General features: G+C 33.1%; 2 protein-coding genes across 10 annotated transcripts in view; one reads left to right on the forward strand and one right to left on the reverse strand.

The window, feature by feature from the left end:
- The window catches only part of LOC143246662 (zinc finger protein 704-like), a 57,915-nt gene extending 51,111 nt beyond the window's left edge, over positions 1-6,804 (reverse strand). Inside the window, exons 1-2 of one of the 3 annotated variants that reach the window (XM_076493724.1) lie at positions 6,020-6,804; positions 3,391-3,509 (exon numbers count right to left, since the gene is read on the reverse strand). In XM_076493724.1, coding sequence (XP_076349839.1) covers positions 3,391-3,509; positions 6,020-6,543 — 643 coding nt within the window. In that variant the 5' untranslated portion in view covers positions 6,544-6,804. Of the gene's footprint in view, positions 1-3,390; positions 3,510-5,372; positions 5,450-6,019 lie in introns of those variants that run through there. The other 2 variants (XM_076493723.1, XM_076493725.1) reach the window with 2 other exon arrangements.
- LOC143246663 (protein cereblon-like) overlaps positions 1-18,943 on the forward strand; it is a 63,112-nt gene that overhangs the window by 32,898 nt on the left and 11,271 nt on the right. For 5 of the 7 annotated variants that reach the window (XM_076493729.1, XM_076493731.1, XM_076493730.1 and 2 more), the window contains exons 1-6: positions 7,269-7,419; positions 9,800-9,946; positions 12,025-12,080; positions 12,913-12,992; positions 17,501-17,583; positions 18,792-18,900. In XM_076493729.1, coding sequence (XP_076349844.1) covers positions 7,302-7,419; positions 9,800-9,946; positions 12,025-12,080; positions 12,913-12,992; positions 17,501-17,583; positions 18,792-18,838 — 531 coding nt within the window. In that variant the 5' untranslated portion in view covers positions 7,269-7,301 and the 3' untranslated portion in view covers positions 18,839-18,900. Of the gene's footprint in view, positions 1-7,268; positions 7,420-9,799; positions 9,947-12,024; positions 12,081-12,912; positions 12,993-17,500; positions 17,584-18,791; positions 18,901-18,943 lie in introns of those variants that run through there. The other 2 variants (XM_076493727.1, XM_076493733.1) reach the window with 2 other exon arrangements.

An 18,943-nucleotide genomic window follows, 5' to 3' on the forward strand; every position in this document is an offset into this window, starting at 1 on the left:
GCCACAGTCTCCACATTAAAGCGATCTCCATGCCACAGTCTCCACATTAAAGCGATCTCCATGCCACACTCTCCTCATTAAAGCGATCTCCATGCCACACTCTCCTCATTAAAGCGATCTCCATGCCACACTCTCCACATTGTACCATCAGCTGATTTATTTTTTCTGCACGTTCTCTATTGCAACACGATTTCTTAGATTCCTTCTTTAGGGAAAGTCGATGCTGTTCACTTGTAAATGCTTCCAAACCTTGTGTAAATGAAAGGTAGTGTCCATCTTCACTAAGAACATACAATTTAGGATGCTTAATACAAAAAAACATCTTTCGGACATACAAACAGGCTTGCTTACGTTATTTCCACATTAAAGAATATAATGTCTACTGCTCCCTCTAGCAATGCTGAAATTTTCTGATATATCTTGTGTTATTTAATGTTTCCCTTCACATAATTTCCACTCCCTCTTATACGGTGCTAGTCAAAGCTCACTGTCTAGAATTTGTAATTGCCTCAGGTATTGCTAAAACGTGTTTCAATTACCTTTTCTTTCAGCTATAAGCAAAAACTGTATAAACCGTGATCTTTCCTTGTGATGTCTTTTGAAAGCTACAACAATGTGGTCGTGTTCTTTCCAACAATTTTCTTCATTTCATCAAGACTATTAGACTTGACTTTTCCATATGGCATCTTCTCTGGCTAACCCCACATGCTGCAGACCTAAATTTAATGTGGCCTTTACCTTTCCTTCAGAATTTTGTCAAGAATGGTATGGTGCTTTTCAACCAGCACATGAGATTGAGTTTACGAAAAAGACAAACCAATGACAGCTGCACCAAGATGTATGCAAGTCAATGGTGCTGACCTTCCATTAAAATATAAAAAACAGCACTGATTTAACATTTTGAAACAACATGGGGCCCATTGGGGTATATCTGGTTGTTTCTTCTAAACTAATCAAAAATGGTAAATAGATCTTAAAGCCAGCTCTTCTCATTCATACTTAAGCTTTTTCTTAAAATTACCTTAAGTTTACTGCCTATACATCATCTGCAGTCGAATTGTTCCAAAGGTGAACCATCTTGTTAAAAAGAAGCTGTCTTAGCTGAAGATGAATCCTACTATTCCAAAAAAAATTGACACTAATCTCTTAAGTTTGATAAAAAGATAATGCTTGAACATTGTAAATTCCCTTTACAATTTTAAACACTTCAATGAGTCCCCCCTCTCCAATTTCAATTACAAAAAGTTGAAGAGATTTTGGCCTTTTCTTATATAACAAACCTACAATCTCAGGTACTGTAGTACATCACACTTTTGTAACTTGTTAGAAAGTAAACCTCCTGTTCCTCAATGGCTTGGGAGCAAGTCTTATTAGGCTTACGACGCTAAAATATCTCGTTTCGATACCTGTAGTGAGCAGCACGCAGCTTTCTGCTAAAGTCAAACCAAAAATTAACCCTTTTACAGTTTATGTAATTATCTATCTTGATTTTTTTTCTCAATGCGCTCGTATAAAAGATCGTAAAACACTATTTTCAATATACCTGTGTCGGAAAGGCTAACTTCACGCAACTAAGCCTAGCTCAGCTTACCTAGGTCTACTTGGAAGATGAGGAGACGAGTACTATCTCGGCGGATTTAATTTATAACGTCATCGCTAGAATTATCATTTTTTTCTTTTATGAATTATGACTGCTAGAACTGTTATATCTTATAACTTGAATAGATGTAAGGGAGGAAAAAGATTTTTTTTTTTTTCTTTTAAGGAGTTGTGCGTTAATAACGTGCCCCTTTGCTGCTGGAGTGTGTATCTTTGGCCTTTTATGCAATGGGTAATTGGTAATTAGACACTGAATGAGGTTCAATTTTAACATATTTTATTCTGTATGAATTTTCTTACCTTCTACCTCGTAGAATATTTCGAAGATGTCTCTAACGTAGTTTCCACTGAGAATAAAATGTATACTTTATATATTTCAAAATAAGTGAAATCTATGCTCCAATATTTTCTCATCTTAAAACGTGGTAAATTATGTAACTCGTACGTAACATACCTTATGTTGAAGCGTTTAACGCGTGCACAATGTTATTATCGTTAAATCGGAACGCAGAATGGTTGTATACATTGATTTTTGAAACTGTACTACAGATTCAGTTTTATTTTTAACTTAACCTGATATCGGTCTCTTTTCTGCGCTTCTAAACCTACTTTTAGTTAAAAAATCAATACACTTCGTATTCAAATGATAACGTACGCCTCTTCCAATAACTAACAAAGAAAGCTACTTACTGCACATGCGCAATTCTTCATTTAGGTTAGATTGTTGTTGTCGCCTTGAAGTTAAACATTCTACTGTTAAATGTAAACTTGTGCATACTACCTTATTTAATGATCTGACCTCATTTAATCTAATAAAATGACACTAACTGTAAGTTGTTATTAATAGTGTAATAGGTTAAATAATTAATTGTTGTTTACAACGTATCGGAACATTTGTTCCCACCAGTAATGTTTAAATAACAAAGTTTAAAAAAACAACTGAAATATATTTCTGACTATCCTTGTGTAAAACTAACAAACAGAACACACGGTGTCGCCACGTCGTAATAATGAAGTAGAAAATATGTTTATATATAGCGTACATATTTTTCTTTTTCAAATATGCCGTCATATATACGTCAACTTATTCTTTGGTTGAGTGCCAACACTAGCTTTTCAATGCGCCGCACCCAGCTTACTTAATACAAGGCCTTTTTATTTTTTAATCGCAACATCAAACCAGCTGACTCCAAGGCTAAACACCAGGCGTTAAAAACCGGTCTTTACTATTAACCCTGATCCTACATGATAGGCAATACTTAGCCAAGTGACATTACGTAAAACGGGAAATATTTATATTGATCTTATGAATTTATAAAAACTGCCTTCTTTGGATGTTTTTTAACACTTACCCATTAATGTAAAGTATGCGATTGTCTGCTTTTTTTTGTTTTTTTTGTTTAATTGTGTTATGTACTACCGGCATTAGCCCCACGTACCACTATTTAAGAATCCTTGTTTTAGAATACGCGGTTTCCCAACCACACTTAACTTGCTGTATAATTGGATTAAAATTTTATTAGCTTCGAAAATATTTTAGTTATAGTGAGGTGCGAAATTTGCTTTAATGTTCCCGACTTGTAGATAATAAAGTATGAACCACACGTGAAGTGCTACGGTAAACACAAGTCTTTTATAAAAGAACTTCAGCTTCCCACTTTTAAACGTTTTCTCAAAGATGTGGCAAGTTTTTAATATTGCCAGCTAGTACTCTGCGAGTAATAGATTAATTTATATTTAAACGATACAAATGACATTCATAAAGCAAATGGTAAAATAAGCTTAGCTTACCGTATTCTGGATATCGAGGAGAGTTTGGGCTGCACGAGAGACTCATTAACACCATAGCAGCCATACATTCATCCATGACGTCACCGTCTTCCACAGAAGTTGGACGTCGCTTGCGTCCACTAGAATATTTAAAATCGCATTTAAAGTGTATTGGAGAAGAAAAACTATTATATCAATTTGTAGGCGTCTTAATGTTTTAGAAGTTTTCGAAATCATTTAACTTTGCATTAATCTATATGAAACTGAAAATGAGATATAAGCAGGCAGGTAGTCGTAAATTTAAGTTCGACTAAAACGCCTCTTAAAAACTCGGTTTCTAGTACTTTTCAAATTGCAAAAAGGGAATTAGTAGAATCGTCTACATCATTTACGATGCTATTGGGTAAACACTTTTTAACAGATATTTTTTTTCTTAAAATGTGTTAATCAAAAATATGTAAAGTAATTTGACATTAGTCCATTAATTTACTGACTTTCAATGGAAATTACGCTAAAATAAGGGGTTCGATTCCCCAGGGTGGGCTGAGCAGATAGCCCTTTGTGGCTTTGCTATAAGAAAACACACACACACACACACACACACATCAATGGAAATTTTCCAAGCATGCGCACACGGTACTTTACACATACTGTTAATCATATGACAAACACAAGAAACTCAGATACCATGTGTCGGTGAGACGTAGGTGGACGACACTACTAATTTTCAGGAAAAAAAAAAGATAAAAAAACGGTACTAAAAGGGATTAGAACCTCCTCGAAATTATATTTTAATGTTTTTACGTTTTTTTCCCTAATAAAGAGTATTGTGTAGTACATAGAATAAAATCCTACGAATATACATAGAAGTGACTACTGATTTAGTAGGACGATCTACTAAACAAGTAAATATCATATCGTAACTGACTCGGTGATTGAAATGCTTCCTAAATTATATCAACGTAAAATGTTCTACTTTTTCAAAAAGCAGTTGGTATAATCCTTATTTAACAAAATTGAGCATTCCAGAATAACTTGTTTTGATTTTCAGAACGTAAACATTTTAAAGAGTTTATCGAGTGTGCGATTAGATGCTAACAACTATGCAACTTGTAAAACAACCGGCCACTGCGTCTTTCTCTAAAACTCGTCAGAATCATTAAGTTTATTTAGGCTTAATAAATTACTGTAAATATCTTCGTGATGTAATACCTTATGTTGAAACTTTGACGACGCACGTGTTTGTCAATTACATTTTTTTTTTATAACGTTTATCGAGGAAGTTGCGTACTTCAAAGACACCCAAAACTTGACTGATGATCGCTCACGAGTATCGGTTATTACTGAATTTCCCATCAGAGCTAACGAACTATACCGAAACTAATTCCAATCCGCTTATATCATACTTTTCTTTCGTTCTTCTAAATATTAAAATACATTGCCCCATCGCTTGTAGCTTTGACCTTAAGGGCATTTCTGCCGTACAATTAATGTACGTACTAATTATTGTGTAGATATTTCAATTTTGGCAGTTGAAACGGGTAACTAACTTTTTTACTTAAGTTGCTTACTTTAAAAATTAAGTTGTCGTAAGTTTATTACGCTGTTCCTTACTTTTTAACGTTCTGTCATTCTGAGTATATCTTGGTAAGTTTTTCGTTCCTCGTTAAAAAACAATAAATCATTCCGATAGTTCTATCTGGCACCACAACCAGACCACACAATTTACCAATCAGTACTCGTTGTAGTTAGACGGTACCATGAATTAAACATATTTGGTTATTTCATTTCGAATAAATGCTTTCGGGAATCTCCTAAAATTTAAACAATACTTTTTAGGAGCCCTCATATTATGACGTAACACACATCTTTGTTCTATTTCAACTTATTCTATAAGAAATGACAGAACTGGAAGATAATTAAACATAGTTCTTCTTTCACTGAAGAACAACAACAATAAAACCTACAATCATAAAGATCTAACACATAAAAGCGAGTCAGACCTTTGAGCTGAAGGAACATCAGTGGTAATGAGAACAACAACAACAATAAAACCTACAATCATAAAGATCTAATACATAAAAGCGAGTCAGACCTTTCAGCTGAAGGAACATCAGTGGTAATGAGAACAACAATAAAACCTACAATCATAAAGATCTAACACATAAAAGCGAGTCAGACCTTTCAGCTGAAGGAACGTCCATAGTAATGAGAACAACAACAAAAAAACAACAACCTACAATTCATAAAGATCTAACACATAAAAGCGAGTCAGACCTTTCAGCTGAAGGAACGTCCATAGTAATGAGAACAACAACAAAAAAACAACAACCTACAATTCATAAAAATGTAACATATAAAAGCGAGTCAGACCTTTGAGCTGAAGGAACGTCAATGGTAATGAGAACAACGACAACAATAAAACCTAGAATCATAAAGATGTAACACATAAAAGCGAGTCAGACCTTTGAGCTGAAGAAACATCAGTGGTAATGAGAACAACAACAACAATAAAACCTACAATCATAAAGATATAACACATAAAAGCGAGTCAGACCTTTGAGCTGAAGGAACATCAGTGGTAATGAGAACAAAAACAACAATAAAAACCTACAATCATAAAGATGTAACATATAAAAGCGAGTCAGACCTTTGAGCTGAAGGAACGTCAATGGTAAAGGATGAAATTCTCCTACGAGGTTCTTGTCCTTCAGCTAAACGGCAGTAGTCTTTGTCATTATCCAGAAGCCTAACCGATTTACGACTTTCAAGCAGTCGAATTTCTTCGAGTTTCTTTTTTACTTCAACAGGGCGTGTTAAATGGCAGTTGTATGATGACGGTTGTATAGTCAAGATAACTTGGTCAATATTTGGTCGATGGTGGACTACAGTGCCCATAACTTCACGTCCATTAAATGTGATGTAAACATTTTGACCATGTTTAAGTTTTACACTTGTGATATTTTGAAAATTTGGGCCAATAAGTTCAGTTGATCGATATTCGCGAGTAGAGTGGTTTTTATCATCAAACAAAACGCAATATATAGTTTCCTTGCTCCCTGCTTCAGTTTTTGTTGCATCTATTACCCCGGGTGCAAACCGGCCATCTTCTAACGGAGCACAAATTCTCATTCCTAACACTGATCTTTTAGCTAAACGCTTTCCTGTCGACATCCTTGAATACAGTATGAAAGTTTACTTCTTCGCTGTAATCAATGCCTCAGATTGCTGTACTTTGCATACTCTTGTGGAAGTGCCAACTGCCAATATATTAATACTAACGAAAAGAAGTCTCGGATGGTTTTGCCTGTAAGCTTAACGGTACCATATCAGCTGGTTGTTTACTTTGTCCATACGGCCGGCTTTAGATAACGACATACACCATGTGATAAAGGCTTGTTGCTATTGGTGAAATTGGTAAAATAAAGCGCTATGATTGGTTACTTGAACACCAACGCCTGTTTTCCGTCTCTGTTGCTTCCGTCGTCAAGTTCCTAACACTAGGCTACTGCAGCTAAATGTCTTAATTATAAGAAAAATGGTAAATTTGAAACGGTTAATCACGTTTGTAGCGAAATAATTAAACATTATACGTAAATCTGTATTTAGTTAAGTAGTGTAACTTAATGCGATTAAAACTGTTTCAACAACGTTAGTGTATAGATGTTTACATTGAATAATTTTGCTGTTCGCTTCCCCTAAATACTAAAGTTTTGCCATGTGTACTCCTCTACTAGTTTTTATAATTATGAAATGTTTCTTTGGATTTTAATTTATTTGTATGTTTTTAAGATTTGTACATACTTTTGACAGAAATTTATTTATATTTATACACTTAATGGATGTGGGGAAGTAAACGAAAGAACAGCCCGTGACGTTTTTACATAGCTTCTTGTTTTCTTTTTCTCTCATTGGTTCATCTCGTTTCCAAAATGGCTGTTTTTCTGAGACTGTTGACAAACGTTTGGTTGGTGGCATGTTTACAACTATTTTTGCATTTTCCTATTGAAATTTTGACTGAAAATGTCAATACAGTTGAGTTCTATGATGGTAATGCAATAATGTTACTGTGAGTGTCACTACTTAAGTACTTAATGATACATGAACATAATCCTTCTCAAGTTTTCTTAAGGATTACTTAAGCCTGACTTAAAAAAAAAAAGAAAGAGTCGAATTCATTAGTTATATTATGTTCCATATCCTGGTTCTAGTATATTAACTGTAGCTAATGTTTGCTACAGCGGTTTTCAAATGAAATTCTAAGTAGAGGTATATCTTTATATCTACGTAATGACATAACTGTTTATGTAGAGTCAGTGTGCCACCTTGTTAAACCTGTTGGCGTAAGATTTCAGAATTTTGGTTTATTTAAACAAAAAGTAAACTTAATTTTAACTTTCGTATTATAAACCAAAAAGAGATTGTTATTTCAGCAACCTGAACTTTTAATTTCGAAATAATACTTTTTGTAATATTTACCAAGAGTGTTATTCCAACTGACTTGAATTGTATAGTTTGCGTCGCTAATTAAAAATAGCCAAAGTAGGTTAGGTGTTAGGGTAGACTGTTTCATACGTTGTATATTTACAGGTAATTATTTCTTGAATTATGATCGGTGGAAGGCTTTTCCCATTCATTGCACTAATTAATCTTTCTAATAAGCAACTTCGCTGTAAAAGAATCTTAATCATCATAACTATCAGCTAATTCACTTGGAATTAGCCACTCAAAGCACTCTAGTGGTTAGATATAATTGGGTGGGGAGCCTACTTAGGGCAAATGTTTTAAGTTTACAGATATTGTAATCAGTTTTCTTTTTCACTTATAGAAGTTATTTTTCATGTACAGTTAGTTCAATTCTCTAACTACATTGATTAAGTAGCCCATATTACTTGTTTTCTTTTGTACTAAACTAGAATTACTGCTTCATAATAAATTTTTTTAACAACAGATTTAAGGACCTGCTGTGCCACATGTACAATCAGCTAATAAATAGTGAATGAACCTGGCTTTAGGGGAAAGACCTCCACCCCATGGTGAGGTAGAATCAAAACACAATGTAATGTATTAGTAGGTACATTAGTTTAGGTAACACTAGGACACTTCATCAGCTTGCAGACATATCAAGACCAGGAAAAAGCATTACAACTTTCTCCTATCTCTATTTGGTATCTTTTACAGTTTAATTATACTAGGTCCTTAACTTAAAAATGAATCTGCATACTTGTATTATGCCACTGGCTCTAGAAATCAACCTTGATTTTTCTAACTCTGAATAGAAAATTTGGTAAGTAACCTAATGTCAGCAGTACTGTGTCCAGACGCTTTCTGTATTATCAACACTTGATACCTAATATGTGTAGGTTCTAGATGGTGCTTTATTTGTTTCTAGTTGTTTTAATAGATTGGGATTTCCTTTGTAATTACTGCAGACAACCGAACAAGAGCTCCCAAAGTTTGTGTGCAGTGACTAAATCATAACTCATTTATTCAGATCACTAAATGTCTTGTAAGGATACTTCACAGTAAAGAAAGTAACTCTCTCCGTGGCCCTAGTGGTTTGCTTGGAAAGTATTAATTATTCTGAAAACCACGTATGAGACGACCAACATGTGTGATTTATTATGAAAGAGAGTATTATTTGAATATTGTTATTACTTGCTTTTTGCAAGTGTTAAGTATAATTGCAAAACTCTTAACATTTCTGCACTGTTATCAACTAAAATAATTTAGTATTGTCTACATACTTCTTTAAATTGTATGCACCTACTAGTCATATTGATTTTCACAGAAATGTAGTAGCTAAGTTTGACAGCTACACTTTCTTCAAAACCTTTTCATCTATAAATTATTTTTCTATTCCTAAAAGAACTTTAGAATAAAATACAGTGATAATACACAAGTGTAACACTTTTAATATGTGTAGTTTTAGTATTCCTGTCCATTCTTAAGTGTTACTTCACTAAGTAGTCTTATTCAAAGTTTTAAAATAGTAACATTTTTCTTTCTAATTTTTTACATTTACAGGTTTAACAATTGATTATTTTGTTCTGAGAAGTTGCAGTATGTTTGGATATTCTTTGTAGTTCAGATAAAGTTTTTACAGTTGAAATTTAAACACAAAAAGAAAGCTAAGATTTGTTTAACTATTACTGGTAAAGTGTAGATTGGTAGTATTATCTTGGATAAAACAGCTTATTTGTTACCAGTCACTTCAAAATTATTTTTCTCTTCCTTATTGGTTTAATTTGTTTCCTTACATAGATTTAAGTGTATATAAACTTTATTTGTGACACTTGGTATCGGGTTGTCACATCTTTTCATGGCTAAAGTTATTGGAACAATTATATAATGATGTACACTAAATCTTTTTACTTAATGTGTATTTAGACGTATTTAGTTACAAATTGTTTTATTTAAATTTCTAAAGATTTTCTTCTATGTCGACAATGTGGACACGATATTACTGAAGCCTCTCACCTCAAAAGTATTGCCAGTAAAGTAGCTCTCCATCAGCGAAATGATACTATTTTAGGAGTTCCAGGAGTTCTACTTCAACTTTTTAGGAATCGTGCAGGTAAAGGGTGGGGTGGGGGTGTTGTGCATTGTTTGAAAAAAAATGTTCACAATTCCTGGGTAGTCAACATAATATTAAGGGTTTGTTTCTAAAGAAGTGTATCGAATACAAGTCTGAAGAGATCTGTGCTGTAGGTCACTAGGTATATCACATTTGGAATATGGTGTTCAGTCTTGGGATCTTAACCTTATGAAAGACAGTGGATTGTTAGAGAGTGTTCTCAGAGGGATTACTAAAGTGGTGCCTGTCATATGAAGAGACTGAAATTTTTTTTTTTTCTCTTGGAAAAAAGTTGGGAGGAGGTCTCGTCGAGGTGTTTTAGATTAAGGGAATTGAAATTGTTAATTAGTCATCTTGTTTTCATTCCTAACATTGAGAATAGGACTAGAGGATAAACTGACAGTCTAAAAGTTCTTTTCAGCTAAGACTATTCATTTTTCAGAGTAGTTGGTCTTTGGAATGGGTTAGCCTCGGATGTAGAGGCAGTAAAGTTAAGGGACTTCAGGAAAGCTTTAAGTATATGAATGATAAGGGTTGGCTTTAAAGGTTTTCATTTTATTTTTCTAATTGTCTAGGCTTAGATTAGAGGATCTAACAATCAAGATAGACCATTAGGTTTCACATCATTCCAAACTCCTTTAAGCATTTAACAATATATTTAACTCAGTTTTTGGAAAAAGAGGCTTGCATTTACACTACATGTGATTAAACCTATTGCTAGTAATTTTGTTGTAGTCTTTTATTCCCGTATATACAAATTGTATGTGTGCGTGGAGGGCATGTTCTTAATTATGTAAAACTCTTCCAATGTCTTTTACTTTAATAATATACTTTATATGAATTTGAGTAATACTTGGTTCAAAACATGAATTTCACTGGTTATGTGGAGGTTACTTAATGTTAACCACTTTAGTGTAGCTTACAATAGCTTGGTAAAAGTTGCACTACTGTGGTTATGAACCAGTACTTTGTTGTACAGTGAAAAGAAGTGATTTTACTGGAAGTTCAACTTTACAAAAATTTTTAAAAGTTGTAAGTAACACTTAAGTTGTTCCCTCTTCTGAAGAACTGATTGTTTACGTTATTTCATATGTTTCTATCAAATGTGTAATACTGATATTTATACAAACGATAACCTAACAGCACAATGCATTGAATTTTTGCAATCAGCATAGTGTAGCTTTATTCTTTTGTGTGAATGTGTAACATTCCAAGTTTTCGTACAGCTCTGTTTCATGTTTGTTTACTTAAAGTTACATTTTATAATGTAGCTAAACTTTTAAATTTAGTTCCACTTCTTCAACAAAAATCTTGCAATATTTTGGCAAATAACAAATTTTGCTCATAAAAGGAATACGTAATGTGCACAGCTGGCTTGAAACAGGAACGTTAAGTGTTTTTGGTAAGCTCCAACAGAAATGCCTTTTCCCAGAAGTGTTATTGCATACATAATATAGCAACTTTTTCTTGGTAAACGGACAGTGTTTTAAAGAGGTTTAGTCCCAATGTTTCCATTTGTGCAGAACTTAGTAAAAAGTTTTAAACAGTAAAAAAGTTAATCTCTATTTAAACTCTTGGAAAGAATAAGACATTTATGGACACTGATTATATTCAGTAGCAATATAAAAACTAAGATATTGAAGTTTTAAAAGTTTTAGTGCTCACACTATTGACTATAGAAATATTAACTTTTGATATAAAATCAACTGTTATTCATATTGGTTAAGGAATTTTACAACTGTTTGTTAGAATGAACTTAGGAAAGTTTCAGTATATAAACATGAATGCAAACTTTCTAAAACTGGTTGGCTTTGGCTAATAAAAACTGCAAGTTTCAGTCTAACTGGTGCTTATGAACACAGTTTTGAACTTTTAAAAGCATCTTTGTTAACCATGCAGTATCAATGCCAACTTAATTATTAATAAACATGTTTTGACATTTTAGACTTGTTCTACTTTCACTAAACAGTTTTGATAATTTCTAAAATTATCCATAGATCTAATCTAATTAAAGTAGATAACATACTAGGGTCGTTCCTCTTTAGACCAACGTTTTCTACTTCACTCTATTTTTTTAGGAAAAGAATTTGAACTTTTAACAGTTTCCAAAGCTGCTGTGGCTGGTATTAGCAGTGTAAGTGTTCTATTTGTAAATATCTACAACATAGTGCTTGTTATAATATGAAACCTTAAGAATATAACGTCTCCCTTTTTTATAAAACCTTGGAATGAAATAGGTGTAGGTTACCTTTATTTACAACCAAATGTAAGATTATATGTTACTTATTAAGTTGGTTAATGTATGACCACATTTCTTCTGTGCAATAAAGAAACATCGAATTTTGTATATAAGATTATAAAGTCGACTATATCTGTAAACAAAACAAAATGTAAACAAAATCTAAGTTACTCCTTTACTTGGTGTTTTATCGTAGTATTACATTTTCACCACACTAATACATATGTTCTAGTAGCATGTATTTACTGCTTGTACTCTTCTTCCATTAACTGGATTAGAGCTTCTTGGTGTTGTGGGTGAGAGAAAACCCTAGCTGTATTGCATACAAGTCAAATGGAAAATTTACTATATATCAAACTTTCAGTGTTGACCCTAAAAACACACTTTTGCAATCAAAATATGCAACAAATTTATTACCTGTTATATGCATGCACTACTAATTTCATGTGCAGCTAATATTTCATCTGTTAACAATAATAAAATATGCCACTTGTATAATTTTTTTAGTAATAAAACTTTGTCATCTGAACACATTAAGTTCAGATGACTAAACAGCTTCATTTTTAATGTTTGTTAATGTAACTGATCAACTAACAAGCATCTATGTAATTTATAGTGTTACAAAACCATTCCTAGCCCAAATTATTTTAAACCTATGTGTCTATGTAATATAGCTAATAAATTGGAAAGTGGACAAAAAAAATTCAGATGACTTAATTTTTCTTAGTGGTATGAAGACCACACTTGGTTTCCTGGCTACTCTTGGAAAATTGGAATCTGTCCTCGTTGTGGACAGCATATTGGATGGTAAGTTGTACCAGTTTGTTCATTCAGTTATTAATATGTAAAAACATTCTAAATTAATACTTCATAATTCTTGATAACAAGAAATCTTTCAGTTCACTCTTAAGTTCCTTCTTTCTTATTAAAGAATGCTTTCATTCTACATTTGAAGATCCATCAAAAAGGGTTGAAGTAGTGATAAGAGGGGGTGGACAAAGTAACTGGAAGTGTTTTTAAAAATACCTTTGCTGCATGTGAACTTCATTACTAGTGAAAACAAATTTCAGAAACCTTATGCCTACTTTTAGTTTTTTTACAACATATGGGCTCCAGATGACCTTTTAGTTAACATGGAGTAGTGGTTTCTACCTGAACATAAGTATATTTTGCAAACAGCCTCTAGATGTCTTTTCAGTTCTCTTATATCATCTTAATGTAAAACAAATGTTCATCCCAGTTAAGATAAACAGTTTTGATAAGCATTCACTTGGCAGTTTGTATTACCAGTTCTACCAAACCAAACTGGGTAGATGTATTGATTGGAGGATAACCATAGTACCACTCGCTAAAGTACCCAGTAGCAACAGGCACATGCAGGTAACTTCTCTTTTGCCATGAGTAAATCGGTAACATTCAGGACCATCCTGTTTATGGGAACCTCTGTAATTCTTTATCTGAGTTTACCATAGGCGATGTTTACACAAGACACCAACTTGAATGTAGCCAGAATAACTCAAGTTGCAGGTTACACCTTGGTATCCCTAACAATTTGTAGATTCTCTTGGCCTTTCTCAGACCACCAACTGCAACACAGTTGGAGAAGCATGTCTTGGCTTATTCAATGGTACAGCATATTTCCCTATACTCGTAACTGCATGCCACAGGTTACATGCATCTTTATTTCTGTGTGTGTGTGTGTACTAGATAGTTTTTACTACATAACATGTACAGTGGATCTAGGTCTTTTGAAAAGTTAATTTACATCCATAAAGTTACAGAATTTCTTACTTTATTGTGTACTAATAGGTTCTGCAACAAGAACATGCTATTTTAGTAATATCTTCTCCCATTATTGCTATGGCTTCAACTCTTATATGGTGTCTAATATTAGCAAATTCTATAAGTGAAACATTGCTTAGTGGGTAATGAAATGGCAATAATCTGTGCAATACACTGATTTAAGAATATTTTTTAAAATCTTGTTTGAAATGTTAGCTCCTTGAACTTCTAAAGTTCATAAATTGCTGATTTGTGTGTGTGTGAAGTGGCTAATCTACCATGCAGCTAGTGGTTATTTTAATGAAAACTGCCCACGTTTCTTTATTACATTATCTGCTTTAGTGAGCCGTGAGCATGTGACATGTGATTACATGTTCAACTTTGTCCTGCAACAATAATAATGCCACCATTATTCCATTGCTAGCTGTGCCTAATATAAAATAGTTGTCCTGTTGTTAATATGCCTGCCTGGGAGATCTACTAAAGCATCTGATGTGCATCTGAACTTCAAGAACAGACAGTGTTTTCTGTCCTTCTTTCTGTTTTAATAACATTTATAGTTTGATATTCATGTTTTTAACCTACATGGAACGTACTGACATTTTCCAAAATAGTTATTATCCACTGGCCTAATTGGTGGCTTGAGTTGAAGGGTTTGATATATCATAAGATCTAATAAGTGAATTATTGTTTGTCAAAACTGCCCCCAAACAATCTTCTTTGTATCTCTGCAGGTAGTTAAAGTTTTGTTCAACAACTCTAACTTGGAGCATGCCAAACATTTTGCACCAAAGGTTTGAGATTTTTTGAGCAGTTGCAGTTTCTACCACATGCTCCTGATTTGTCTTTGCCAAAGAAAGTGGGAAATATACATGGTTTTGAAGAATGGCCTGTACAGATGTTGCTCATTTACTAGCATTGGCCAAGTCACTGGTGAAAACAAGCTACCAGGCTTATAAGCACCATACAGGCAGTTAATTTTCTATTCTCTTAACAATTACTAATGAAGCACTCTTGAAATAATAACTAAGGTATTTTGTCGATGTGGCTGGACACACCACTTTATAAACTACTTGTATCTGTATAGAAAAACTGAGCAGTAATAGTAGTTTTTGTAATTTAATTTGGGTGGCTGAAGTTCCTGTAAGAATGATTAGGGAAACCTAATATCTATAATTTATCCTTAATTGTCTATATTTCCTACTACACTTTTTAACAGCCTTGAATATTATTTTTTGACAATATTTTGGTGTAAAGTTTTTAACTTCTTCTTTCATCTTGTGAGCTGGGGTGTATTTGGAAAATCCAGTAGATGGTAGCAAAATATCCCAGTGAAGCATATTTCTTTAGTATTAAGTTCATCATATTCAAACAACCTTTCATAATAAACCTGTTTATTATATGCAAATGAATCTCAGCTAACAAAAGTGACATTTATCAGGCTCGTTATTGTGATTAAGTTGCTGAATCTTGCCAAGTTGAGTCTTTCTTGATTTGTATCTAGAGCTTTTGATGTGCAGTTACAGTGAGGGCTCCTGTTGACTATCCTGGCCATCAGTTTTTATAGTCTTTGTATTTAATTTGTTGGTTGTTCTATAGTTACTTAACAGACAAGATTAATTTGACCCACCTTGTAACCTTATTCAGCTGTTTTAATTAAATTTTATTTTATTGCCTTTTGGACCAACTTTTTTTAATTCCCCTTACTGCATATTTTGATATTTATTATAACATGGAGCAAATGCTGTGAACAAAGTTACAAACACCTTTTTTAATAAAGCTATTAGTCCTAGCAAGTGTACCTTCTAGAAGAATATTGCATTAACTTATTAGATAACTTTTACCTAGCCTAAACATTTTACACCTATGTAGTTTTGCTGTTCCCTGTCCTATTTTAGCCCTACTACTTTGGATCAGTATTACTAGTCTATAATGCAGGGAATAAAAACAGCATTGTGTGATAAACTGTGACGGACTATTAGCATAAACTGTGGATGTAAAGTTAAATAATCTAGAAAACTAAGTGTGATATTGTTGGGAGGTATAATCTAAGAATGTGGATTATCTAACATTCTTGTGTGGCATGGGACTACCATTTAAAGAGGAGACTGGAGATTTCAACAGTAGAAACATTTTAACTGAATTAACACTTGTAGTTAAATTTGATCAAGCCCAGTCCATGGAAATAGACCAGGAAGTTGCCTTGAATTTATACTCTACATTTCATGAATTAATTAAGATGACTGTTAATGAAATTCACGATGCTATTTACTTTTGTAAGTTCCCTACCTTAGATCACTTGTTTATAATATACAAGGAAGGTGAAAAACAGGAGCATTTTGTTGGTTATAATTCTTCATACGGACATACAGAAACCTTGCACTGTAGTTGTGGAAAAATTAAAATAGGAACTGACATTCAAACTGGACATAGCCATGGTATTTACCATAAATATTTTCTACATTATCATAAAGTTGTCTTACAAGCACATCTTGAGAACATAAACAAGTATATTAAGTCCCAAGTGCATCATATTTATTAAATCCAGTAGGTGTGAATGGTGTGTGGAAAGTGTGAACTTGCATCAAATTGTCTTCAAATTCCTTAACTCTAAAACTTTCATTCATAATTGTTCAACCAAATATTAGCAAAGCATTTGTGATGGTTTAAGAAGTTATGATGCGAGGTTAGTTTCTCTCAAACTGAGGTCAAAGATGGCTAGCCAGATCAGTTAAATATTCTGTATGAAAACTATGACAACTTATTGGTGTTTTATAGTACAAATCAACTAGGCTCTCTGTGCCATAACAGTTTATATCAATGTTTACCATTTGCCCTTGGCATCAGTATCTACATATTTAGAAAATAAAATTACTTCTTTAAGCCACTGGCACACGAATGTCTGCAGACTATCACTGCTAAAACCTGGGTTTCAATACCATTAGTGGGCAGAGCACAAATAGCCCATTGTCCAGCTGTGTACTTAATTATAAAAAGCAATACTCCTTTAAATAAAGGAGAATGTTAAATATTACTTCTGATGGTGTTAATATAAATCTACTATTGTAAAGGTTTTCACACTACTAAGTATGTAAATTCACTCTAAGAAGACTGCAACACAACTAAAGTTTAAACTCATTGGCCTTTAAATATAGTAGAATGCTGTGGAGTGAGATTCTTTTCTAAAATGAAATGTGGACAAATGATGATATTTCTAAAGATAAAGTTCTGGAATTGCTACGTATAGACAGTTTGGTTTTCTACCTAATTTTGAAAGCTTTGGGACGTGCACATTTATTTGCCATACTGAAGTAATCTATTAACACATACACACTTGGCCCCTATAAAAGGGGGGCAAAGTTCATTATTATTTGTATAAAACTCTGTAGAGACATTACAACTATAGTATGAAATTGAACTTTTAGCAACATAAGTAGTTGCACTCTGAGTTTTTGGTTAAGGAATTAAGTTTGTCATTTGGGTTTCTACTCTGGAAGAGTTTGGTAACTGGCTTTATGAAATTTCATTTTTAGGTTGTTTCAAGAAATGGATAAAGAAGATAAGTCTGACATTGATTTCATAGGACTAATTATGGAAAAATTAATCCACCAGAGCTGTAAGTATGTGAAACATGTTTTAATGGTTTCTCCACCTTTTTAAGAACTACTTCCTGGAGGTTTTGTGGTATCTTGGTTCTTGTGTAATATTTTACCTCATAGTTTTGAATTAAGTGATCAGTGTTTAATCTTGATCAATTAATGTTTCCTTTGTTTGAAACATGTTTTACTTCTAAGTAAGAAGTATCAGTCCTGGGACCACTTGGACAACTGCTTTAATGTTAGTGTTGTAGCATTATCATGTGTTCCTGTAGTACTACTAAGCACTGATTAGAAAATAGATTTAGTGTGGCATTCAGTGATTATAATCCTTAATTTACTGTGAGAAATTCAGCAACTTACTACTTCCTCAAAGAAATGGTATATGATCATATTTGCATATCTTTCAAAATAAAATTTGAATGAAGTTATTGATATATGTAAACCTTTCTGATGTTCATTCTGATTCATCACAAGCAGTTAAGATGGGAGCACTTATATGTTGTAAAAATTACCTTTTTAAACAAGACTAATGGTTATTCAGACAGCAAGCTACATCCCAACTGGACACAATTATAGTATGTCCACAACAGTTCAAGACTGACACTAGTTACATACATGGGCCTGGATTTCCCATGCTTTATTGGAAAAGTCTGCTCCAAATCTTCACACTGGAGATGAATTTACTGCATTTTAAAAACGAAACCTTTGTCCAAACTCATCTTTATTTCTATTACATACCTACTTCTATGATGCTCTCACTAAGCAACACTAACCAGTTTAATTTGAACTTTAAAACCACATGTAAAGAATGCAGTATTAGTAAGTGGTAAATCACTTTGCTGGTGAACACATTTATGCCACAGATGTTAGAGCTTGTTTGGACTAGTTTATGGACAGATGTTCAGTTTGTGTATTATCTTTTAATTAGTTTTGAAAAAGCTAAATACATGCAAGAATAAAATGTCTTCTATAGAATTAATTTGTACAGAATTTCTGGAAAATTTGGTAATGGAAATATTGTATTATGTGAAGTTAAAATAGGTTTTATTGTAAGTACACTGCACTGGCATTTTTAATATTTATTGTAAATTAAACTTACGAAAATTTAATTAGTGGATAACTTTGTTATTAATTTATCAAGAATATAATTTTAAATGCTGACTATTTACCTAAATTAAAACAACCTATCTTTAATGTTAAATACTTTGGATGTATGGATTGGTAGATGCAGATTCCCTCATCACTGGACCTCGCAGCCTTCGGAGCAGATAGGTGGTAACCTGGAGCATAGCTCCAGCATTTCTGAGATGACTAGAAGCTGGGTTATTATTCAGGTATCCTTTGAAGTAGTTTAAGATGCATGATCAGTGTACATGG

Source organism: Tachypleus tridentatus, chromosome 3, assembly GCF_004210375.1.
Source record: "Tachypleus tridentatus isolate NWPU-2018 chromosome 3, ASM421037v1, whole genome shotgun sequence".
Lineage (NCBI taxonomy): Eukaryota > Metazoa > Arthropoda > Merostomata > Xiphosura > Limulidae > Tachypleus > Tachypleus tridentatus.